The following is a 21,940-nucleotide window of genomic DNA, read 5'->3' as shown; positions in this document are numbered from 1 at the left end:
TCTCATTGGTGCAACATTCAATATATTCAATTGGTTTGATTTTGTCGCGTTTCAACAGACAGAAACTTTTCACGTTGTGTCTTGTGTCCCTCCAACTTTGCACTCTCTGACTTGCTGCATCCATCATGTTGTATGCTTGTATAGGATAATTCCTGTTTATTTAGATCATGTTCTGTTTATTTAGCACTCATGTCAGCTTTAAGGGTGCCTATAACACAACATCACCTTTCTGTTTCCTCTGCCATCTCCCCCAGGTAAAGTACACCCAGGGAGGTCTGGAAAACCTTGAGCTGGCCAGGAAGTATTTTGCGCAGGCATTGAAGCTTAACAACAGAAACATGAGGGCCTTGTTCGGCCTTTACATGGTGAGTTGTTCAGAAAACAGACACCTTCTCCATTGCTTTTTTTATGATTGGTTCACACAAGGGCAGTTGCAGTTTGTGTTTCCAGTCCTTGTGTTGGAAAAACTCTGACTTGTAATTTTTTTGCTGTAATGTAACCCACCAGCACTTTGTAGGGCATTTCTATGTTTATTCCAGAGATAAACAAACCTTTTGACAATAAAAGAACTGGTAGAGAAATGGCAAGCCCTCCATCACACGTGGCTCTGCTGGAAAGGTTCAGGCAGTATGTGTGCTGAATAAGCCTTTCATCTGTATTTATTTAAGCAGGAAGTTGTCCATTAACACCAATGCATCATTTGTAAGTGACTCCTGACATATGAACACAAACAGCCAGCCAGGGGCAGAAGGCCGACAGAGGGTGCGCAGGGAGCCACACACAGGCCCACTGTTCAAACATACACACACACACACACACACACACACACACACACGCTTCAGTAGTTCAAACACAGAACCATGACAGTCATCAGCGCTCTTTGATGTGCGATTTGCACATGTGACAAGACCAGCAATAGAAGTATGTTGGTCAGTACAACAAAACCAAACGCCTGTTTCCCAGTCATATGTAGAGAAAAGAGCACCACCTGGCAAAAACATGAGATAAAACACAAGATTTTATGACCGATCTTGTCAACTGATGAAAATTTGATCAAAGATAATGAAGGCGAACCAAAAAATGTGCATTGTGATGATGTCAACTATTTTAAAACTACTATCGCAAAATTATTCAAATACATAAGTGAACTAAAGTTTTCACAAGGATGGTTTTCACATGTTGTTATTGTTAAATATAACTATTAAAAATATTTTTGATAATTTGAAATAAAGCAAAAAAATAAATAAATATTAGAGGAAAAACTCTAAAATGTTGAGTTTTTAAACAATTAAAAATGTTGCTTGGGCACTTACCTGAAATAAAATATTTACGTTGAAGTACTAAAATTGAAGGGGAAAAAAAATCACAAAACTAATAATGACAAGAGCACAGAAAAAACTAAATAAACTAAATAAAATAAAATAAACTAAAAAGTGAAAAAAGCGAATGAATTAATAAGTATTACTTTTATAATATATAAATTATACTAAAATAAAGCTGGCTGATACATGTTTAAATATATATAAAATTAATATTTTCTTTAATTTGTCAGTTGTCTGCTAAAATGTTTACATCGAGTAAAATTGATGAATAAATGACAAAATATTGACTAAATTTAAAGGATATTCTCATCATAAGACAATGAATAGAACAAAAAATGAACAGATTGTGACCCGAGTGACCGAAAATTTTCCTTAACGGCCTATTTGCCGCATCTGACCAACCTTACACACCCCAAAATCCAGAAGCCGAGGATTTGCTGCCAGAAACAGAGATGAGTTTGATTGGTGTGCAGTTAAAGTTTCAGCACATCCATGGGGAAGGGCTTTCATGCTAGCCGACAGAGTCCTGCAAGCTCTGCTGAGCAGGTCTAATAGCAATAACGAGGGAAAGATGGAGGATTTGTGGTTGTGGAACGGAGATCTTGTAGTGGCTGGAGAGCATGATTCACGTTGCGCTATGCTGTTCACACGCCACCTCCCTGACACTCCCAGGCCTGTCAGCACCGCCTTTCCTATCTCTGATGCAAGACACATAAGGCTGCGTTAACACAGCGCCTAGACTTTTTTCACTACTCAACCAGGCTCAAAACCCTCACATTTTCCACCCTTTAAAAAATACCCTCCATTGCCATCAGGGTTTAGCCACCCTTCCATTATGTGGGCTTTAAGTGGGAGCCGATGGGGTTTTATCTCATGGTTCTTTATTGATGCTTTCTAGGAATGGTGATACACTGTGGTCCATCTCACCCTTGTTTGTTGTCTCTTTCTTGTACTTTTCTCCTGCAGTCGGCGAGTCACATCGCCGCCAGCCCAAAAGTTAGCGCGAAGGTGAAGAAGGACAATGTGAAGTATGCCGCATGGGCCACCTCTCAGATTAGCAGAGCCTATCAGGTGAGAGGAGTGCATGAGTTACTGGGTGGTATAACCTAAATCTCTCCCAAAAATGTTTTATTTTAAATAACAGTGGTAATGTCAATTCAGTTTAAAATGTTAAAGAAATTAAATTGACAAAAATGTTACTTAAGCACCAAATCGGCATATTACAATGGTTTCTAATGGATCATGTGACTGAAGATTGGAGTAATGGCTGCTGAACGTTCAGCTTTGCCGTCACAGGAATAAATTACATTTTAAAATACATTAAAAGAGAAAACGGTATTTTATACTATTTTTCTGTATTTTTGATTAAATAAATGCAACAAAAATGTTACCGACGCCAAACTTTTGAACGGTGCTGTATTTATCACATTTGAATCAGAACACTTATGTTTTCTGCTTGTTGTTGGATCTTATAAATATTGCCACAGATGTACTGTGGTATAGCAGAATCTCTACCTAGTCATATCACCCAGACCTGGTTACTGGCAATGCCATTTGGCTGCCTAGGTTCTTTCTTTTTCTCTCTTGCAAGGCACAATCTGATATACAGACAGTGGAGCACATCCCCAGACAGTGAGCGTATGCCATGCCTTCACGCTGGGTCTGTGCTGAACACGCGTGCCTGGGCAGAGCGCAGATAATGTGTTGACTTAAGCCCACAGGGCCTGGCATTGTGTTACGCAGCTGTTTTCTATGTCTGCATGTTAAAGCGCCACTATCCCTATGAAGCATAACAGCTGGTGCCAAACACAGGCCTCTGGAGTTAGCAAGGGGAAAATATGCAGTGTGTACACCACGGCTGCAAAGGGAGGCAATAATGATAGCAGAAGAGAGGAAAAAGTGAAGTGAAGTGCAGTGCGCATGGTATCACTAAAGTGGTTTATAATGTTGCCATGGTTCACAATGTAAATATTATAGATTTATTAGAAATCTTAACTGCCATCTGGGTGATATGCATTGCTTATTTAAGGATTGACAGTTAAAAGTGTAATAAGGGGGTCCTTAGTCAGCAAGCGGGGCCATCAGGGGCCACACACACATACAAGCGTACCATTGGAGTGTTTCCTGTGCAGTTGGAGGACTCTTGTCACACCCTCTAGATGGAGCCCCCTTTCCTTTGACATGTTGGTGTGCGTCTCCGTTCCAAATAGGGGTTCTTCAGATGTACGCCACAAGACCAAAGTGTGATCTGGATGAACTGGATCTCGCTGTTATAGAGACAGTTCACGCAAAAATGAAAACTTTGTCATCACTTACTATACCCTTAGGGACCTATAAAATGTGCATTGTTACCTTTTTAAATTTATTTTATAGAATTAAATATCCAAGGACTTTTTCACTTACAAAAGTAACACGTTGACCTTGTGGTCTCCAACCCTGAGGGTGTTTTAAATCTTGGCTGGTTTTCTGTTGGAATTTCCAGACCACCCAATAAATGGATATTAATGTTCCTTTCATTCCTTCTGTCTTTTTTTACACAATCTTCCTCTGTATCTTTCTCCACCACCGACTGATCCGTATGCCTCAGGAGAGACTTTACTCACGAGAACGTCATTGATTTTGGATTGCAGTCATTCTGACACTGCATCCTAACTATAGCCTCAGCAGCATCATGACTTTGTGACGGTATTTGGTTTCTATTTTTGTCGTGTTGGACCTGGTAGTCCCTCCCACAGTGAAATCATGCTCCATGTAGTTTAATTTTTAACATAAAATTCGTTCTGATTGATCTGGCTGATTGATAGTCACTTTGTGCAACATTTTGCATTCAGTGAGGACAGAAAAATCCTTTGATGCTGAAAACTTGATGCATGTATTGTAGTTATAGGGATAAGGGAAATTCTGTCATCATTTAATTACCCTCATGTCATTCCAAATCTATGTTTTGTTTTGTTTTCATCCGCACAATACGATTCGTTTTGGTTCAGTGTTGTTTTGGACCTCATTGACTTTCATTATATGGACAAAACCTTTCTTCAGAATGTCTTTTATTCCACAGAAGTAAGTCAAACAGGTTTGGAACAACAAGAGGGTTTTTCAATTTTGGTAAACTATCCCTTTCAGACAAGGTGTTGTACAATGTTTTGTCAAAACAACAGCGATATCTGCTGTTGACACTTGGTTCTTGGGAGGTATTACATACGATACTTTTTTTTTCTTTTTCCTGACATACAAGATGAGTCAGACTTTTGATGTTGGTTTTGATGTTGTTGATGTTGATGTTGAGAAGACTGAAAATGTGAAATACTGTGTGAGAATCATGTGTGTCCTCTAATGAGACTGAATATGCAGGAAAGAATTAACCGAAGGCTGTTCAGAATAAGCCATTTATCCTTAACCTCATTCACTATACCTGAAAGCACCTTAGTTGTATTAAGAGGTCAACATTACCTGTTGTACTCCTTGCTTTGAAGAACTTCTGAGGTCTTTCAAAGAGAAGTTGAGTCACCCTTTAGCGGAGTAGCTTTGATTGATGAGGTCTTCTGGAGGTTAACGGTGCCTCCAATCTCTGATGTTTAGCATACCTTCATTTGATGGTAGAGGCAAGTCACTTTTTGGCCACGGTTGATGTCCTCAGACAACTGTTGGAATTGAATTTGATGGCACATTCTCTACTCAAATCACTCCTTTTTCCACTTAGTGCTTTCTGTCTTTGACTTTGGGCATAAATACATTAACTTTATCCTTCTCTCTTTCAATATAGAGCTAATAATTCATTGCTGATATCACTCAGCCACAGCGGCTGTCAAGTCCTGAGTCAGTCCACGTTTCATAATAGTCATACAGACGGATGACTCACCTCGCTGATGGATTAGGGTGCAACACAGGGCTTCTGATGCGTAATGCCATAGACCTCACTCACAGCAAACTGAACGATAGTCAGGGTCGGTCCATTATCTAACACTCAGAAACAAATGGCACACACATATCGCTTAATTTCATGAGTGAGTACTCGCAATTACCGGGTCGCGTGTTAGCCACGATCAATGCAAACATGGAAACGCTGGCATTGAGTCAGCATGTGTACATGTGGAATTGCTTTGATATGCATGGACTGCTGAACATCAAGTAGTCCTCTGTGCCATTTGTAGATGCCCTTGACTTTTGCACTCGTCTAAAACGTGATGGAATCCAACATTCAGAAGAAACCACACAGCTCACTTGCACAATAATGTGGGGATTTTGTGTGAATACTGGGAACGGCCGCCTGGCACTTAGACCACATATCATCTCTATTAATCTAGCAATGTTTCCCAGTAAGAAAATAACATTTGTCTCTCTGTATATGTACATATCCAGCGGGACCCATGAATTACTGCAAGGACACAGATATGCACTGCCAAGCCCAGAAACGGCACTGCCATGCTCTCTCGGCCATGCTTTGTGTGCTTTTTTTTCTGTTTACCCAATGAGTTCACTGGGATTGCTGGCTCCTTCTTTCTACAAGCGCACCCACAGCCCATTGCGATGCAGATGTTTCCTCCAAGGAGGTCTAGAATACCTGAAGAAAGCCGTCTGTTAGCATTTCCATTTATCTCAATGGCAGTTGTTAGGCTGGTATAAGTTGAAATCTGACATCTTTTGTTTGTGGGAACCACCAAAACTAATCAGCTGGGCCCATTTTTAGACATAGTTTCTTTCTCTTTAGGGAAATATCCTTTTAAATTGAAATCACCAAATGTAAAAAAAAAAAAAAAAAAATGGTTTCACAAAAATATTAGTCAGTGCAACTGTTATGTTACCTGTCTTGTTTGTAGACTTAAGTCCCCATGAAATCAAAATTAAAGTTTTTGGCTTTTAGTATGAATATGTTAGTCTTACTGTTATCTGTAAGCTAGTGGGCTTCAAAACAATGACAAAATTCACCTTCAGAAGATATAAACATTCAAAATTTAGTCTCTCACTTCCGCCAATATGGATCAATGATTTTGATGACATCACGCAGCACTTCAGTTTCTCGTCAGATTTTCTGTCCAATCAAATGCTCTCTAGAATCTACAGCATCCCACCCCCAAATACACTGAAGCTGTGGCTAAAAATCAATCACTTGTTCAAACATTTACTATTTTCTACATAGTACACTCTATAGGGGATAGGGAACAGTTCAGACAGTGTAAATATGCTTTCCATTGGGGCGAATGAAGTCTTGATTTCACGTAATTGTCACATGAACCGCCGTAGCGTGCACACAGTCTGCTCTGGTCCAGAGACACGATAGCTCAGAGCGAATCATATGCGTGAGTTGGCACAGACCAGAAAACGTATCAGACCCATTTGAATTCTGCACAGAATGCTGTATTTTAAAGTGATATGGAGGAGATTAAGAGGAGAAACAGTTAGAGATTAGGAGGAAACTGCAGCTTTACTGAGCTCAATGCCTCTGGCCAAGCTGTGATATAAGCTAAATGCTATTTTAAAAAGGAAAGGAGCTGTTTGATACGTCCCACCTTGTTTTCCTGTTTCAGTGGAAATTACATCAACACAATGAATAATGCTGCATGTTTCAAGGCACTTCAGTGGACCTTTAAGTTATTTCTTGTCTGGTGCTATTGCCATTTCATAGTCAGTTTGTAGTTTTCTTGTTGATTGTTCCCAGGTCTATCTTATTTTCTAATTACCCCTTGTATATTTAAAGCCCAGAGTTTCCTGTTCATTGTTAGGTCTTTTCCATAAATGGATGTATCGACTGTGTCATCAGTTCTCTTCCTTGGTTTTCTGGTGTTCTGTACCTTTATTTTCATTTATTAAAGGGTTAGTTCACCCAAAAATGAAAATTCTGTCGTTTATTACTTACCCTCATGCCGTTTCACACCCGTAAGACATTCGTTCATCTTCGGAACACAGATTAAGATATTTTAGTTGAAATCCGATGGCTCTGTGAGGCCTTCATAGGGAGCAATGACATTTCCTCTCTCAAGATCCATAAAGGTACTAAAAACACATCTAAATCAGTTCATGTGAGTACAGTGGTTCAATATTAATATTATGAAGTGATGAGAATATTTTTGGAGCGCCAAAAAAACAAAATAACGACTTATTTAGTGATGGCCGATTTCAAAACAATGCTTCAGGAGGCATCGGAGCACAAATGAATCAGTGTATCGAATCTGCTGTTCAGAGCGCCAAAGTCACATGATTTCAGCCGTTGGCAGTTTTACACGCGATCTGAATCATGATTCGATATACTGATTCATTTGTGATCCAATGCTTCATGAAGCAGTGTTTTGAAATCGGCCATCACTAAATAAGTCGTTATTTTGTTTTTGTTTTTTTGGGCGCACCAAAAATATTCTCGTCACTTTATAATATTAATATTGAACCACTGTACTCACATGAACTGATTTAAATTTGTTTTTAGTACATTAATGGATCTTGAGAGAGGAAATGTCATTGCTCCCTATGGAGGCCTCACTGAGCCATCGGATTTCAACTAAAATATCTTAATTTGTGTTCTGAAGATGAATGAAGGTCTTACTGGTGTGGAACGGCCTGAGGGTAAGTAATAAATGACAGAATTTTCATTTTGGGGTGAGCTAACCCTTTAAACACACTGCATTTGGATCCAGCTCTCTTTTGTTTCTGAGTTCACCTGGCGTTACATCAACATTGATAATAATAAGAAATGTTTCTTGAGCATCAAATAAGCATATTAGAAATGATTTCTGATGGATCATGTGAAATCTAAGACTGGAGTAATGGCTGCTGAAAATTCAGCTTTGCCATCACAGGAATGAATTTACTTTTCATATCTGATAAATCTCATTTGTATAAGATTCGTTTGGATGAGTTAGCCTGCTAGCAAAGCGCTTCAGTTTACTTCAGCTCATACAAAGGCTTGAGTTTCCAAACATTATTGACAATGATTGGATTTTTTTGAAACAAGATATTTTTTCTTCAAAAAACAATGTTAGTGATGCTCATCATGATGCTCATTTTGGTGTAGTTCCCGCATCTATCAGCCAGGATTAATGGGGCAATGCCAGGGGTGCCCAATCCTGTTCCCGGAGATCTGCCTACTTGCAGAGTTCAGATCCAACCCTAATCCAACACACCTGTCTGTAATTATCAAGGGCTCCTGTAGATCTTACTTAAATGTCAGTTGTGTTTGATCAGGGTTGGAGCTAAACTTTGCAGGAAGGTAGATCTCCAGGAGCAGGATTGGGCACCCCTAGGCTATGCTAACCAGACAAACCTTGACCTCTTAAACACCTTTCATTGGTTCCTCTGTTGGAGCTGCTGTGGTGATCAGGATATGCTGCAGATGTCAGATGTGACTAATGAGGAGAAACAGAGAGCACAGCCTTTAATGGATAGTGGATTGGTTTATTATGTCAATTGCTAGAGGGGAGGATTGAGAAGTGAGCTTTGGCCGATATGCTCAATTTGTCCAGTTTGCGCAGGGCAGAGGGACTCTTAGCAGATGAGTCACAGCAGATGGGGCAAGAGCGTGAGTAAGTATGTTTGGCCATGGGGTCCGTCGGCTAATGGGTCTTTGTGAGTGAGCGTGTTAGTTGGTGACTCATTAGGCCGTAGTATCCCTCCAATCCTTTTACTCGCATAGGGTGAACAAGGAGAGAGGAAGAGAGACCTGCGGCGGCATCTCAATTACTCTACTAGTGCGGGCAGAGACGTCATCACTATTCAAAATGTTTTTGAGCCATCAAGTCAGTTTTCAATGCAGCTAAAATTAGCATCTCTGAAAATAAAGTTGCAAGTTCATTAAGTCAGCATTATGTTAAGTTAGCAAGTTGATTAAGAAAGCATTTGATTGGTAGAAAAAAAGGTATGCAGAGCAACATAAGTTATCAATTTTATATAAAAATGTAATTTTTTTTATAGTTGTCACTGTACCAATTGTCATGATTATATTATGGTAATTATGTGTAGGGTATTTAAATTAAATATAGGTTACTATCACTGGGACCCCTTCAAAAATAGGTTATTCTCATATATTCAAAGATTTGTAACAGTGGTCTTTACGTACCCTTCACCCTTTTAGTAACGGTCTGAAGTGTTTTATGAATGCATCCCCTCTAAGATATGGGAATCGTGCACAAATACTTGTCTTTTAGCGTTAGCATGTTATGGAGTCTGACGCTCCAGAATGTTTGTGTTAAAACGTAATACTTCCAAAAACATTGTAAATGGAATGATGTCCTTTCATCAACCCCTCTCTCTCTGTTTCTCCTAGATGGCAGGCCGTGGGAAGAAGGAGAACAAATGCTCGGTGAAGGCAGTGGAGGAAATGTTGGAGTCCATGCAGATCACCATGTCTTAAACCTCAGCTCTGTCCCCCCCTTCCCACAACCTCTGTCACCACAACACCATGGCAGCTCTCCCTGTTCACTAGAGTACTCCACCACCACCCACAGACCAGACCACCCAAACCAACCACCTCTATATCAGTTCATCCATCTTTGTATTGTTTCGAGGTCTCCGGGTAGTCTTCAGACACCCTGAACCATTCCACATTTCTTGATTCAACCGTCAGCACTCCTTTATTTATTATTAAGAGCTTATCATTGGGACGAGTGGTGGAATCAAATGCGTCTGCAACGGAAGTGAGCGTAAAAAGGAAAATCTGTGTAATGTTTCTAGTTCGGTCAGTTCTTGTAGTTTATAAGGGTTTGATTGGAGAGTAAACTGTGAGAAGATGGAAATGTGCTTACTGTATGTGCTAGAAACTGATGTCATGACTGATCTGGTTCTTTCTTAGCTAAATAAAGGACTGCATTTTTTGACTAACCATAGCAAAGTTTTGGTGGGTTTTTATTGACCATTATCTGCTTCATGCATTGGTATTCAAGGATAATTTCTTCTGTAGTACCATTTTTTAGGAATTTTTGGCTAGTCGTTTTCAATCAGCCAGCTGGAAGATTGGCTAAGGATCTGTTCCTTTCTTAACAAAATAAAGGACTGCATTTTTGACTAACCATATCAAGTTTTGGTATGTCTTAATTGGTCAATTATCTGTTTTGTGCATTGATATCCAAAGATCATTTCTTCTTCTCGCCTTGTTTTCCAGGAAAGTTTTGGCTGGTCGTTTTTCATCGCCAAGCTGGAAGATCAGCTAAGAATCTGTTTCTTTGTTAACAAAATGAAGGACTGCATTTTTTACTAACCATATCAAGTTTTTGTAGGTCTTCATTGGTCAATTATCTTTGTGCATTGATATCCAAGGATCATTTGTTCTGTCTTGCCCTGTTTCTAGAAATGCATTGGCTAGTCGTTTTCAATAACCCAGCTGGAAGATCAGCTACTCACATAAGCTAATGAGCGGTTAGAAGCCCATTCTGACCACCCTTGGACCACTGAATGATAATGGCAGTAAAGAGGATAATAATCGCCATTACTATGGTCATAATAATGTGCCCTCAGAAGGCTTCAAGAACCGATAGAGCCCCAGCTTCACGCTACCCCATGGGCGGCTGCAGGGATCTGCTGAAATACTTAGGAGCAACAGAAATTCCCATTAAAAGAAGGCTGAGCAGCAGGCAGTCTTTCGCTCCCAATGATCCGACTGGGACTCGTGCCCCTCAATTACAGCAAGACCGTCAGGAAAGCTCCGCCGGTAATTAAAACAAAAGCACTTTCAATGCATAAATCTGGGTTTTTCTCAAGTGGGAGAGAGGGAAAGATTGAGAGATGTTGTGAAAAGGAGGTCTGGTTTCCTACTGCACTCATTTGTAACGGTCACATCGCTTTCAGGACTATAGGAGCATTATTTTCTCTCTCACCCGTGCCGGGTCAGCTGTTACTTCCATCTCTTTTGTTTATTAAGTCGTGGCAATTGTCTCATAATTTCACATGCAGTCCGGTGGAAAAGTTGAGCGTTGACTTTATTGCCTCTTTTTTTTTTTTTTTTTTCCTCATGGACTGACTGACTTGTTAAGGGGCTTGAAAGCCTGAAGTGGGAGCGGTGAAAGTCATTTACTCATCAGTTTTAATACTTTGGTCAGTGGATGTGTCTGCGTTTGATTTTGCATTCCAAGCTTGCAGAACCGTCGAAAGCCTGGGGACCGCGGAGGGAGACTGACAGAGCGGTTATTTTTACAGGAACCGCTGCATTGAAGTGTAGCTTTTTGAGGAACCATCAAGGATGGTTCATTTGAGAGAGAATATCATTTACATGTGGATCCTTGTCTCCCAGGCAACTAGAAATGGAAGAAGTCAATGCCCTCTCTTGTAAAGGTCATTAAAGGCTTGTAAGTGGTCTGTAAAAGAACATGTCAATCACTTTGATGTGTGAGTGATGTGCAAGACTTGAAACTGGCCTTCAACTTAACGCAATAGTGCCATCTGTAGACAGGAGGATGTTTTTCTTTTCTTCTTTTTTTTTTTTTTTCTTCCAAGTTTAGGAATCTTTTCATGACAAGAAAAAAAGTTTTTAAAAAGAGGAAGTTGGAAGAGTCATCCATCTAACATTTGAAAAGAATTTGCCAAGGTGCTACAGTGCAACATGAGACATACTAATTTTACATGCAACGCTTGTACAGGTAGCTGCTAATGCAGTTTACGGGAATGTGTGTATACAGTGTCGTTGAACATCAACACGAAAACAGAGTGAAAACGGCTGCATCTGATTTAGTGTTCCAGTAATCACAGCTCTAATTTCTGCGGTGCCTCTTAGGAAGATGGAAAATCAGCTGAACCAGACTCCCATTCATGCCAGAAAGGTCCAACAGCTGGAGCATTTAAATGCTATGCCATTGAGGTCAAAGACAAAGCACTGTGGATTAGTTGCCCGTGTTGTTTCTAATTCCTTTAGGTTATGACATAGCTCAACCTTAGACGCACACCTGGACAGCAAACTTGTGAATTGGTCCATTGATCTGTAATATATGGAAGCCTTTTCTGCCTAGAGTAAATAGTTTTCTGCATAAAGTAATTTCTTCATGTCTTACAAATGCAAATTTGTTTATCGTAACTGAGAGTTTACATTTCACAATGTGACGTATTTTGCAATCTCATAATATGACCACATCTTGCAATATGACTGTCTTGTATTATGACTATCTCATAAACCTCGTAATTCTCAAATGCCAACATTTAACAATATGACTGTCTCGCAATTGCGACTTTGTTCCTCTTGTTACATTTTATCTTGCAATTTTTCATAATTGTGATATTGTTTCACAATGAGACTTAACTTGCAATTTGACTGCCACATATTTGCAACTTTATTTCCTCATAATTGTTACTTTGTATCTGGCAATTGTGACTTTTTGTCTCATAATTGTGATATCTCACAATGTGACATTGCAATCTCACAATGTGACTTAATATTTCAAAATATGGCTTTATATCTTGCATTATGACTTTCTCATAAATGCCAATATTTCACAATATGACTGTCTCGCAATTGAGACTTTGTATTTGTTACTTTTTATCTCACAATTTTTCATAATTTTGATTTTCCGCTTCACAATGTGACTTACCTTGCAATTTGACTGTCAAATATTTTATTTCCTCAGTTGTTACATTATATCTGGCAATTGTGATGTTTTGTCTCATAATCGCAACTTTAAATCTCACAATATTTAATATCTAGCGGACTGACTTATGATATATCAATTTCAATTTTGTTTCTCCAAATTGTTACATAATATCTCACAATTAATATTTGTAGTTATCGTAATTGGGACTTTACATTGTGCAGTTGCAATTTTGTAAGATACAAAAGTTGATTATGAGAAACAAAAGGTGCGTCCCAATTTGCGTACTTGTGCACTATTCTATGACGTTTTTAAGTATAAATAGTGCGAGTAGTGCGTTCACACAGAAAATTCCAAAACGAAAAAGTGCACTTTAAATACCCGGATGATGCACTTATTTAACGGAAAAACGAAGTGTGGAATGTTGGACACTTCGTGCACTCAACTGTCACAAGTTTAATTACGTAGTGGAGGGGAAGGGAGGATCGGACTCCATTGTTAAATGACAAAATAACCTTATACAATTCACGCACTACATGGATGAGTGCATAGTGCACTAGTACATAGTGTATAGTGCGTCATTTGGGACGCAACTAAAGTCTTGTATCTCACAGTGTGACTTTGTTACACTCTGAGGCAGAAACAGGCTTCCATAGTAATGCATGTGAAATGAGGGTGGATTGAGGTGGGAAGGAGTCACTTGGATGTCTGCTGTGCATTACACACTTAAGCCCCTGTGGATACTCCCCAGGTGATGAGTCAGTGAAGGTATTAATCATCTGTAATCCATACACTCAGCACCGCAGACGATGAATGGAGATAAATCTCCATGTGTAGAAAGTGACTTCTCTTTGTGCTATTTTTCGAAAAGAAATGCAATGATCAGAGGGAGCCTAAGAAGGTGAGGAAAGAGGGAGTATCCCCATGGCTCCCCATAGAATTCCCAGGGTTGCTGGAATTGGCAAGAGAATTGAATTGAAGCAGGGGGCTTCCCCCTCGGCACATCTGTCTCTCTCTAGTTTAGGGATGAGGCTGGGAAGACTGAAGATGAATGAGACACGTTAACCCTGGCTAGTCACGTCACAATGCACCATGCATTGAAGAAACAATGTTTTTGCCTCAAAGTGAGGTGTGTGTCGTCTTCAGTTTCATTTCTGGGAATACAATTAATCATGGAGGAACAGAATCACCGACTTGGTGTTTGTGTGTTGTGTAGGATTGGGAATCAATTTAACAATAAAGTTCTGATTCCTGGTCTTTAATGATTCTTTTTTAATGATTGAATTTTTGGAGTCCAATAGGGATAGCATTCTGTGATAAAATAAGACTGCAGTGGTTAAGTAAAATTTCCAGTCCATATTGGAACAATGCATGTTCAAGAATCATCAACAGAGTATCATAAATCCATTCAGTTTGTATTTTTTAAATGCATAAAATAGAGTATTGTACAGTATGTAGGTATGCAAGTAATACAGGTCGATGCTCACTACAAAGAGAACTTTTATATGAATTAGAAGACGCAAAGAATGCTCTGAATCTCAAAGAAAGTTAATTTTCAACACCAAAGCTGTAAGCAAATACAAAGTTCTGCCATAAAACTGTAGATAGCACAGGCTGGTAGGCCCTTAAATCAATCTGCTTGCAATCACATCAGGATAGGGCATAGCTGATTGGTTCCTGTTGTATCAGCAGCCAATGAACTCGCTGCTCAACCTTCATGTACTTAGTCAGCCTTTGCTGTTTCAGAAATCCTCCACCTAGATCTGCTGCGGTTAATATATGTATAATATATTGTACAGCAGCAGCGTGTCTTACTTGCTCACAGCAGTAGCGAGTCCCGTACTTGCTCTGCAGCAGAGTAGCTGATCTATTCTGCCAAGACCAAACATATCAACATTGTCATATCCATTACCATGCCAAACACTCTGAGATTTGTCATGACAGAAATGTTGGTTTTGTAAAATATTTTGTAGAAATGTATCCACTATATCAAATGGGTGGATTCAGGGTGGACAGCATCAGTTTAGAAAGATCCTTAACCTTTCTTCCCTGCCATCTGGACAAAGTGTTTGTTTTTATTTATAAATGTATTTATTTTTTGGATATGTGAGTATATTTCCTTTACAGAAAAATAAATATAGACAAGATGATGTTCTAAGACCACAGCAGTTCCTGTGGGCCTCCATCCTTTCTTTCTCTCTGGCTGGAGTGAGTCCACTAGGTCCTTTGATATCCGACATGGAAACTCTCCACATAGACAGCAAGACGTCAATATCCATCAGAAGACTTTTCATGAGCTTTATAAAGCCACAGATCAAAAGCAAGTTTCTATTTGAAAATGTATTGATGACAAAAATCGGTGCCAGTAAGGTCGTGTGATTACGTACAGTCAAATATTGTGCCTCACAGCTTTAAGTTTCATAAAACACAGTATGTTTTGCTATCTGGCCAATTTCTTAATGCATAGGAACCTACAGTATGTGGACTCACTCAACATTTCTGATATCTGTCTTTTGGATGCTTGTGTTGTTTAAAGTGAAATGCACGATTTCCAGGAACAATGTGTTTTCGTATTTAATGATCCTTCAAGTACAGGGCTAGCCATGAAAAACAGGCCCTTGGTTTTTTTTCCTGAGCAGAAGGTTGTTCTATGAATTTACCCTTCATTTACTGAACTGTCCAAGCATTTATGCAATACCAGAGCATATTGACTACTGGGTAAAATAGTTATTTTCAGTCATTATTGATTTAGAATGACTATCGCAAAACGCAGTTTTCCGCTCTGGTGAAGACAGGCACATGCGTGCTGCTTTTCAAATGCCAGCGTTATATAAATACACCATCTAATTTATCAAAATGCAAGTCTCTCAAATCCATTTTCGTCAAAGGTTATTTGCTTTTGTCGTTTTAGTATCTGCAGGACATGATGCATTGCTAAATCAAGTTTCAATGAAACATTTTTTCAGTTAATATCGGTGAAGCAAGGCTGTTCAGATTGCAGTATTTCAATGTAAAAACACATTTGGAACGGGGAATTCGGATATTAAAAAAAGTGTCGTTTAGCAGAGCCAATGCTAATCTTATTGTTTATATTCATGAAACATGTATTAGCCCAAAGTGGAATGCTCTCCCCAACAATTGGCAGATTATACACAGTGGTTTTGCCTCAAAAAGAAATAATACAGTTATAATGTGATGGAAATAAAAATTCTACGATTTGTTCTACAAGCCAGAGTCCACCACAGAAATATGCAGAGAAATCAAACTGCTTTGCAATATTTACATTCAACATGTAACATGAGGTTTATTCCTTCACCTTGCGTACAAAGCCCAACTTATATATTCTGCCAGACGTGTCTTGTTTTTTACAACGCAGTTTTACCTCAGAAGTTGTAAATTATGCATGATCTCTTTATTTAACTGTACTTCTGAAGCAAGTTGCTTGCATTCAGCTGGTGGAAACTGGTTGAGTGCATGCTCTTTTTCTGTGCTGTCATAACAAGTCCTGCACTATATCACATCACATGGCATGTGTCAAACTATGGGAGGGGGACAGAAAGACTCCAAATTTCGAATCCCAATTTTTAGACAGCTTTTCCCATCAGGACTGGTCCTTTGAGACATCAGCCCTCTTAGTAAATTATCTTCTGGGCTCAAATGCAAGCGTCTCATCCCATGCGAGGCCTTGTAGCCAATAAAAAGAACTACTGCTACTGCAGAGTGAAAATTAATAGGGGATTTGAGGCATCTGATGCCTCCAATCAAGGGTTTTACCCTCTTAAAAAGTATGTCGCATATTCAAGTTTTTAATTCTATTTATTACATTACTCTAAGGAATATTTGATTCTGATTGGTCAGTCGTGGTGCAGATGATACAGAGTTGAAATGTTCTCATTAGAATGTTGTTTAGATAGATGCCATTTGCAAGACAAACCTCAAGAGACTGCGTCGTGAAAATTGTCTATTTTTAAAAAAGGCGATCCTGTATACGCTGTGACCCTGAAAAGTCGCTGTATAAATCTCACAGTCCATGTAATCGACAAACAGGAACTAGATATCCGCATTTGCAAGAAAAACTCACCGAGACCCTCTTAGTTTTGTGAATAGCGTTCAGGTTGAGGCACGTTGAGTTGATATGAGAAGATGTTCGTGTTGAGTTTCAGAAAACACCAGCTCTGTTCTCGCACTAACTTCTTCACAAGCATTTCACTCTGCTCCTCATTTCTTCTTTCACAACAATGATGCCTTTCAGCTCAAGGACAAAGGAGTCTTAGACATGTGCCAGGTAGAATTCATAATGGCAGCTATTGGAGGTGAAAGGAATTTCACTACATTTACCTCCTTTGATGCTGACACTTCCTTTTCTTGGTTAGGATATCTTGTGAATAACACAAGTCTACGTCTAGCTGTCTCCGTGTATGTGCACACTCATGCCTCCACACATTTAGCTGTGACTCAGCAGTATAATTTTGCTCCTGAAAACATTGAATCTCAACCCCTTTAAAGGCATGGTGACAATTATAACTTTCTTAAGTATTGGCTGTACTTTTTTGCATGTCCGGTTTCATTTGCACACATTAGTGTTTCAAAAAGTTCAGCTACCAAGGGTCAGTGTTTTGGCAGTCCTGGAAAACAAAATTGTATTTAAAAGAAACTGGGTTGATATTTGAGCACTTCTGAACAAGGACTAGTACATTGAATTTGTAAAGTCATGATGTTGTGAAACTTAAGGGGGTTAGTTCACCCAAAAATGAAAATTCTGTGATTTATTACTCACCCTCATGTCGTTCCACACCCGTAAGACCTTCATTAATCTTCGGAACACAAATTAAGATATTTTTGTTGAAATCCGATGACTCACTGAGGCCTCCATAGCCAGCAATGACATTTCCTCTCTCAAGATCCATTAATGTACTAAAAACAGATTTAAATCAGTTCATGTGAGTACAGTGGTTCAATATTAATATTATAAAGTGACAATAATATTTTTGGTGCGGCAAAAAAAAAAAAATGACGACTTCACGATTTCAAAACACTGCTTCAGGAAGCTTCGGAGCATAATGAATCAGTGTATCGAATCATGATTCGGATCGTGTGTCAAACCGCCAAACTGCTGAAATCACGTGACTTTGGCGCTCCGAACAGCTGATTCGACACGCTGATTCATAACGCTCCAAAGCTTCCTGAAGCAGTGTTTTGAAATCGGCATCACTATATAAGTTATTTTGTTTTTTTGGCATACCAAAAATATTTTCATCGCTTTATAATATTAATATTGAGCCACTGTACTCACATGACCTGATTTAAACATGTTTTAGTACCTTTATGGATCTTGAGAGAGGAAATGTCATTGCTCCCTATGGAGGCCTCAGTGAGTCATCGGATTTCAACTAAAATATCTTAATATGTGTTCTGAAGATGAACAAAAGTCTTACGGATGTGGAACGGCATGAGGGTAAGTAATAAATGACAGAATTTTCATTTTGGGTGAACTAACCTTTTAAAGTTGGCATAAAATGGAAGTTGTGATTGTCTTATTTTACTTATTGTGATGTATATCCGAGTGAAATGCTTCTCAAACAAGGAAAAATGTAGGGCGAAACTTGATTATGTCCATCGATGATTGATTGGATTGTTGTCATTTGCTAATTGATGTGATGAATGACAGGTTGCTGAATGGGAGGGATTATGGGGGTATTCTAACAGATTTCATCATTTCTGTTCAAGGTCTTTTGTGCTTCGTTAAATATAGAGTTGTTTTACTCAGGATGCCTTCAAAGGAGCTACCAAAGATGAGTATAACTGATGTCCGTTTTTGTCAATGTCCAATTGCCAGTTTTTTTTTTCTCTTCTCACTAACTTTCAGATATTAAAACTGAATAAAACACCAACAATAAAAATAATTTGGTGTTAGCTGATTATATATGCACCGATCAGGCATAACATTATGACCACTTTCCTAATATTGTGCTGCTCCCCCATTTGCTGCCAAAACAGCCCTGACCCATCAAGGCATTTAGTGTCCGGTGAGTATAATGTATATATATATATATATATATATATATATATATATATATATATATATATATATATATATATATATATATATATATATATACATACACACACACACACACACATACAAACTTCAGTATTTGTCTTTTGACACAATTCTTTTGGTATTATGTCAAATGTTGCGGTTAATAAAAAAAAGCAATCATAATAAAATTAAATTATTTGGAACAAATTTTCTTGCCCCTTGTGGTGAAGAGAGCATGTCGTTTGGATGAAGGTTTGGGGATTGTAACATCCTGGTTGAAAATAACCTCATACAGTGGTGGTTACCTCTCAGAAAACGAAGAGGCCACTTGTATAATTTTATTACGTTTCAACATTTTTCCTTTTCTTCTTTTTTTTTTTCCAGTGTCTTCTCTGCACTCAACCCAACAACAGCATTATTTATGACATCCACATGTGCCGAAATGATTTGTGGACACGCATGGTTTGATTTACCAGTAGGCTGTTTAGTTTTCCTCATGGAAGATGTTTAGGTTCTCCACACAAGTGGAGGTAATTGGCCACTGCTAATTTAAAAAATAATAATTGGGAAACATGGAAGGCTTCAAAAAACCTAGATATATGATCTGAACGGCCTCAGCACCCTCTTGTCTTTGTTCGATTCTGCTTGGCAAGACGGATTCTCGTGCACATCTGTAAGGCATACAGGGATCAGTGTGACAGTTGAACCATGATGACTTTTACATAAACAGTTCACAGTCTGTTTGTGTTGACAAACACTTCCTTTCAGCGTGAGCCAGGTCAGAGATTGAACTGTTTGATGTGGCCTGTTGTGATATTGTGGATATCCCATATTTGTCACAGAGTCATGTAATCCCATCTAAACAACTGTTTCTTTGCCAGCTATTAGGCTTATGTTTGAAATGCATCCCAGTGGATTTTTCTCCATTTTTTTTAAGCTTATGTCTGGAATGTGCTATTTTTGCAGTAAATCTCTTTCTTCCGGCCACTTTAATATCACTGATTTAACCGAAGAAAGAAATCTACATCCATACAGATCAGTCGTTCTGCTTTGTGTTACCTCCACTTCCTTTCGTTGTATCCCTCTCTCATCCCACACTAGCAGAGCATGTGCTATTATAGATTAATTTATTTGACTGTGATGGGTTCATCAGTTATTATAATTTTAGTAAACTAAATTAAGATGCATAATTTTAAATAGGATATTTATTTAAAAAAATTAATTCTTATTTTGTATATTTTTAAACATTTTTAAATTAAATCAATACTTTTATTTAGCAAGGATGCAAAAATTTGCTTAAATGCTAAAATGCTTAAATTGATTTAAAAAAAGAGAGAAGAAAATTGAACTTTCTATTCATCAAAGAATCCTGAAAAAAATATTAAGCAGAACAACATTAATGAGACATGCATTCTTGAGCAGCAAATCAGCATATTAGAATGATTTCTGAAGGATCATGTGACACTGAAAGGGATATTTCACCCAAAAATTAAAATTCTGTCATTAATTACTCACCCTTATGTTGTTCCAAACCAGTTAGTCATTCGTTCATCTTCAGAAACACAATCTTTTTAATGAAATCTGAGAGCTTTCTGTCCCTCAATTGACAGCCTTGGTTTTACCTCAATTTTTGAAATCGACACAAGTGCTTTATTTAAAAAAAACAAAAAAAACAATTTACCACCTTATTTACAAAATATTAATCTACAACGCAGTCCTGCAATATTGTCTGCTCTTGCGACAACACGCATACATTGTGGTTCTCTTGTGAGCACGCGTTGGATACACATGGATCACTTTTTATGATGTCTTTACTACCTTTCTGGGGCTTGAAAGTGGTAGTTGCATAGGCTGTCAATGGAGGAACAGAAAGCTCTCAGATTTCATTAAAAATATCTTAATTTGTGTTCCAAAGATGAACGAAAGTCTTATGGGTTTGCAACGGCATGAGGGTTATGGAATGTTGGGACGTTTTTTTTTTTAATTTGAATAAAATGAAAACTAAAAGACCTTCAAATCACATGAGCCAATATTTTATTCACAATAGAACATAGATATCATAAATGTTTAAACTGAGAAATTTTACACTTTTATCCACTAAATGAGCTCATTTCAAATTTGATGCCTGCTACAGATCTCAAAAAAGTTGGCATGGGGACAACAAATGGCTGAAAAAGCAAGACATTTTGAAAAGATTCAGCTGGGAGAACATCTAGCAACTAATTAAGTAATTAAGTCTGTAACATGATTGGCTATCAAAGGTATGTCTTAGAGAGGCAGACTCTCAGAAGTAAAGATGGGCTCTCCAATCTGTGAAAGAGTGCATAAAAAGATTGTGGAATACTTTAAAAACAATGTTCCTCAATGTAAAATTGCAAAGGCTTTGCAAATCTCATCATCTACAGTGCATTACATCACCAAAAGATTCAGAGAAACTGGAGAAATCTCTGTGCATAAGGGAGAAGGCCGAAGACCTTTATTAAATGCCCATGTTCTTCAGGCCCTCAGACGACACTGCATCTCATCGGCATGATTGTGTCAATGACATTACTAAATTGGCCCAGGAATACTTCCAGAAACCACTGTCATTAAACAAAATCCACCGTGCCATCTGCAGATGCCAACTAAAGCTCTATCATGCAAAAAGGAAGCCATATGTGAACATGGTCCAGAAGCACCGTCATGTCCTGTGGGCCAAAGATCATTTAAAATGGACTGTTTCAAAGTGGAAAAGTGTTCTATGGTCAGACGAGTCTAAATTTGACATTCTTGTTGGAAATCACGGATGCCGTGTCCTCCGGGCTAAAGAGGAGAGAGACCTTCCAATGTGTTATCAAAGGCCAGCATCTCTGATGGTATGGGGGTGCATAAGTGCATACGGTATGGGCAGCTTGCATGTTTTGGAAGGCACTATGAATGCTGAAAGGTATATAAAGGTTTTAGAGCAACATATGCTCCCCTCCAGATGACGTCTATTTCTGGGAAGGCCTTGTATATTTAAGCAGGACAATGCAAAACCACATGCTGCAGCTATTACAACAGCATGGCTTCGTCGTAGAAGAGTCTGGGTGCTGAATTGGCCT

The 21,940-nt window shown here is 38.6% G+C and overlaps 1 protein-coding gene across 1 annotated transcript in view; it reads left to right on the top strand.

The window, feature by feature from the left end:
* Positions 1-10,284, top strand: part of emc2 (ER membrane protein complex subunit 2) — a 38,168-nt gene extending 27,884 nt beyond the window's left edge. The window contains exons 10-12 of the mRNA XM_067404793.1: positions 255-365; positions 2,289-2,393; positions 9,574-10,284. Coding sequence (XP_067260894.1) covers positions 255-365; positions 2,289-2,393; positions 9,574-9,660 — 303 coding nt within the window. The 3' untranslated portion in view covers positions 9,661-10,284. The remainder of the gene's footprint in view (positions 1-254; positions 366-2,288; positions 2,394-9,573) is intronic.
* The last annotated feature ends 11,656 nt before the right edge of the window (positions 10,285-21,940 follow it).

The sequence above is a fragment of the Chanodichthys erythropterus genome, chromosome 2 (genome assembly GCF_024489055.1).
Source record: "Chanodichthys erythropterus isolate Z2021 chromosome 2, ASM2448905v1, whole genome shotgun sequence".
Lineage (NCBI taxonomy): Eukaryota > Metazoa > Chordata > Actinopteri > Cypriniformes > Xenocyprididae > Chanodichthys > Chanodichthys erythropterus.
This window is presented reverse-complemented; position numbering and strand designations above follow the sequence as displayed.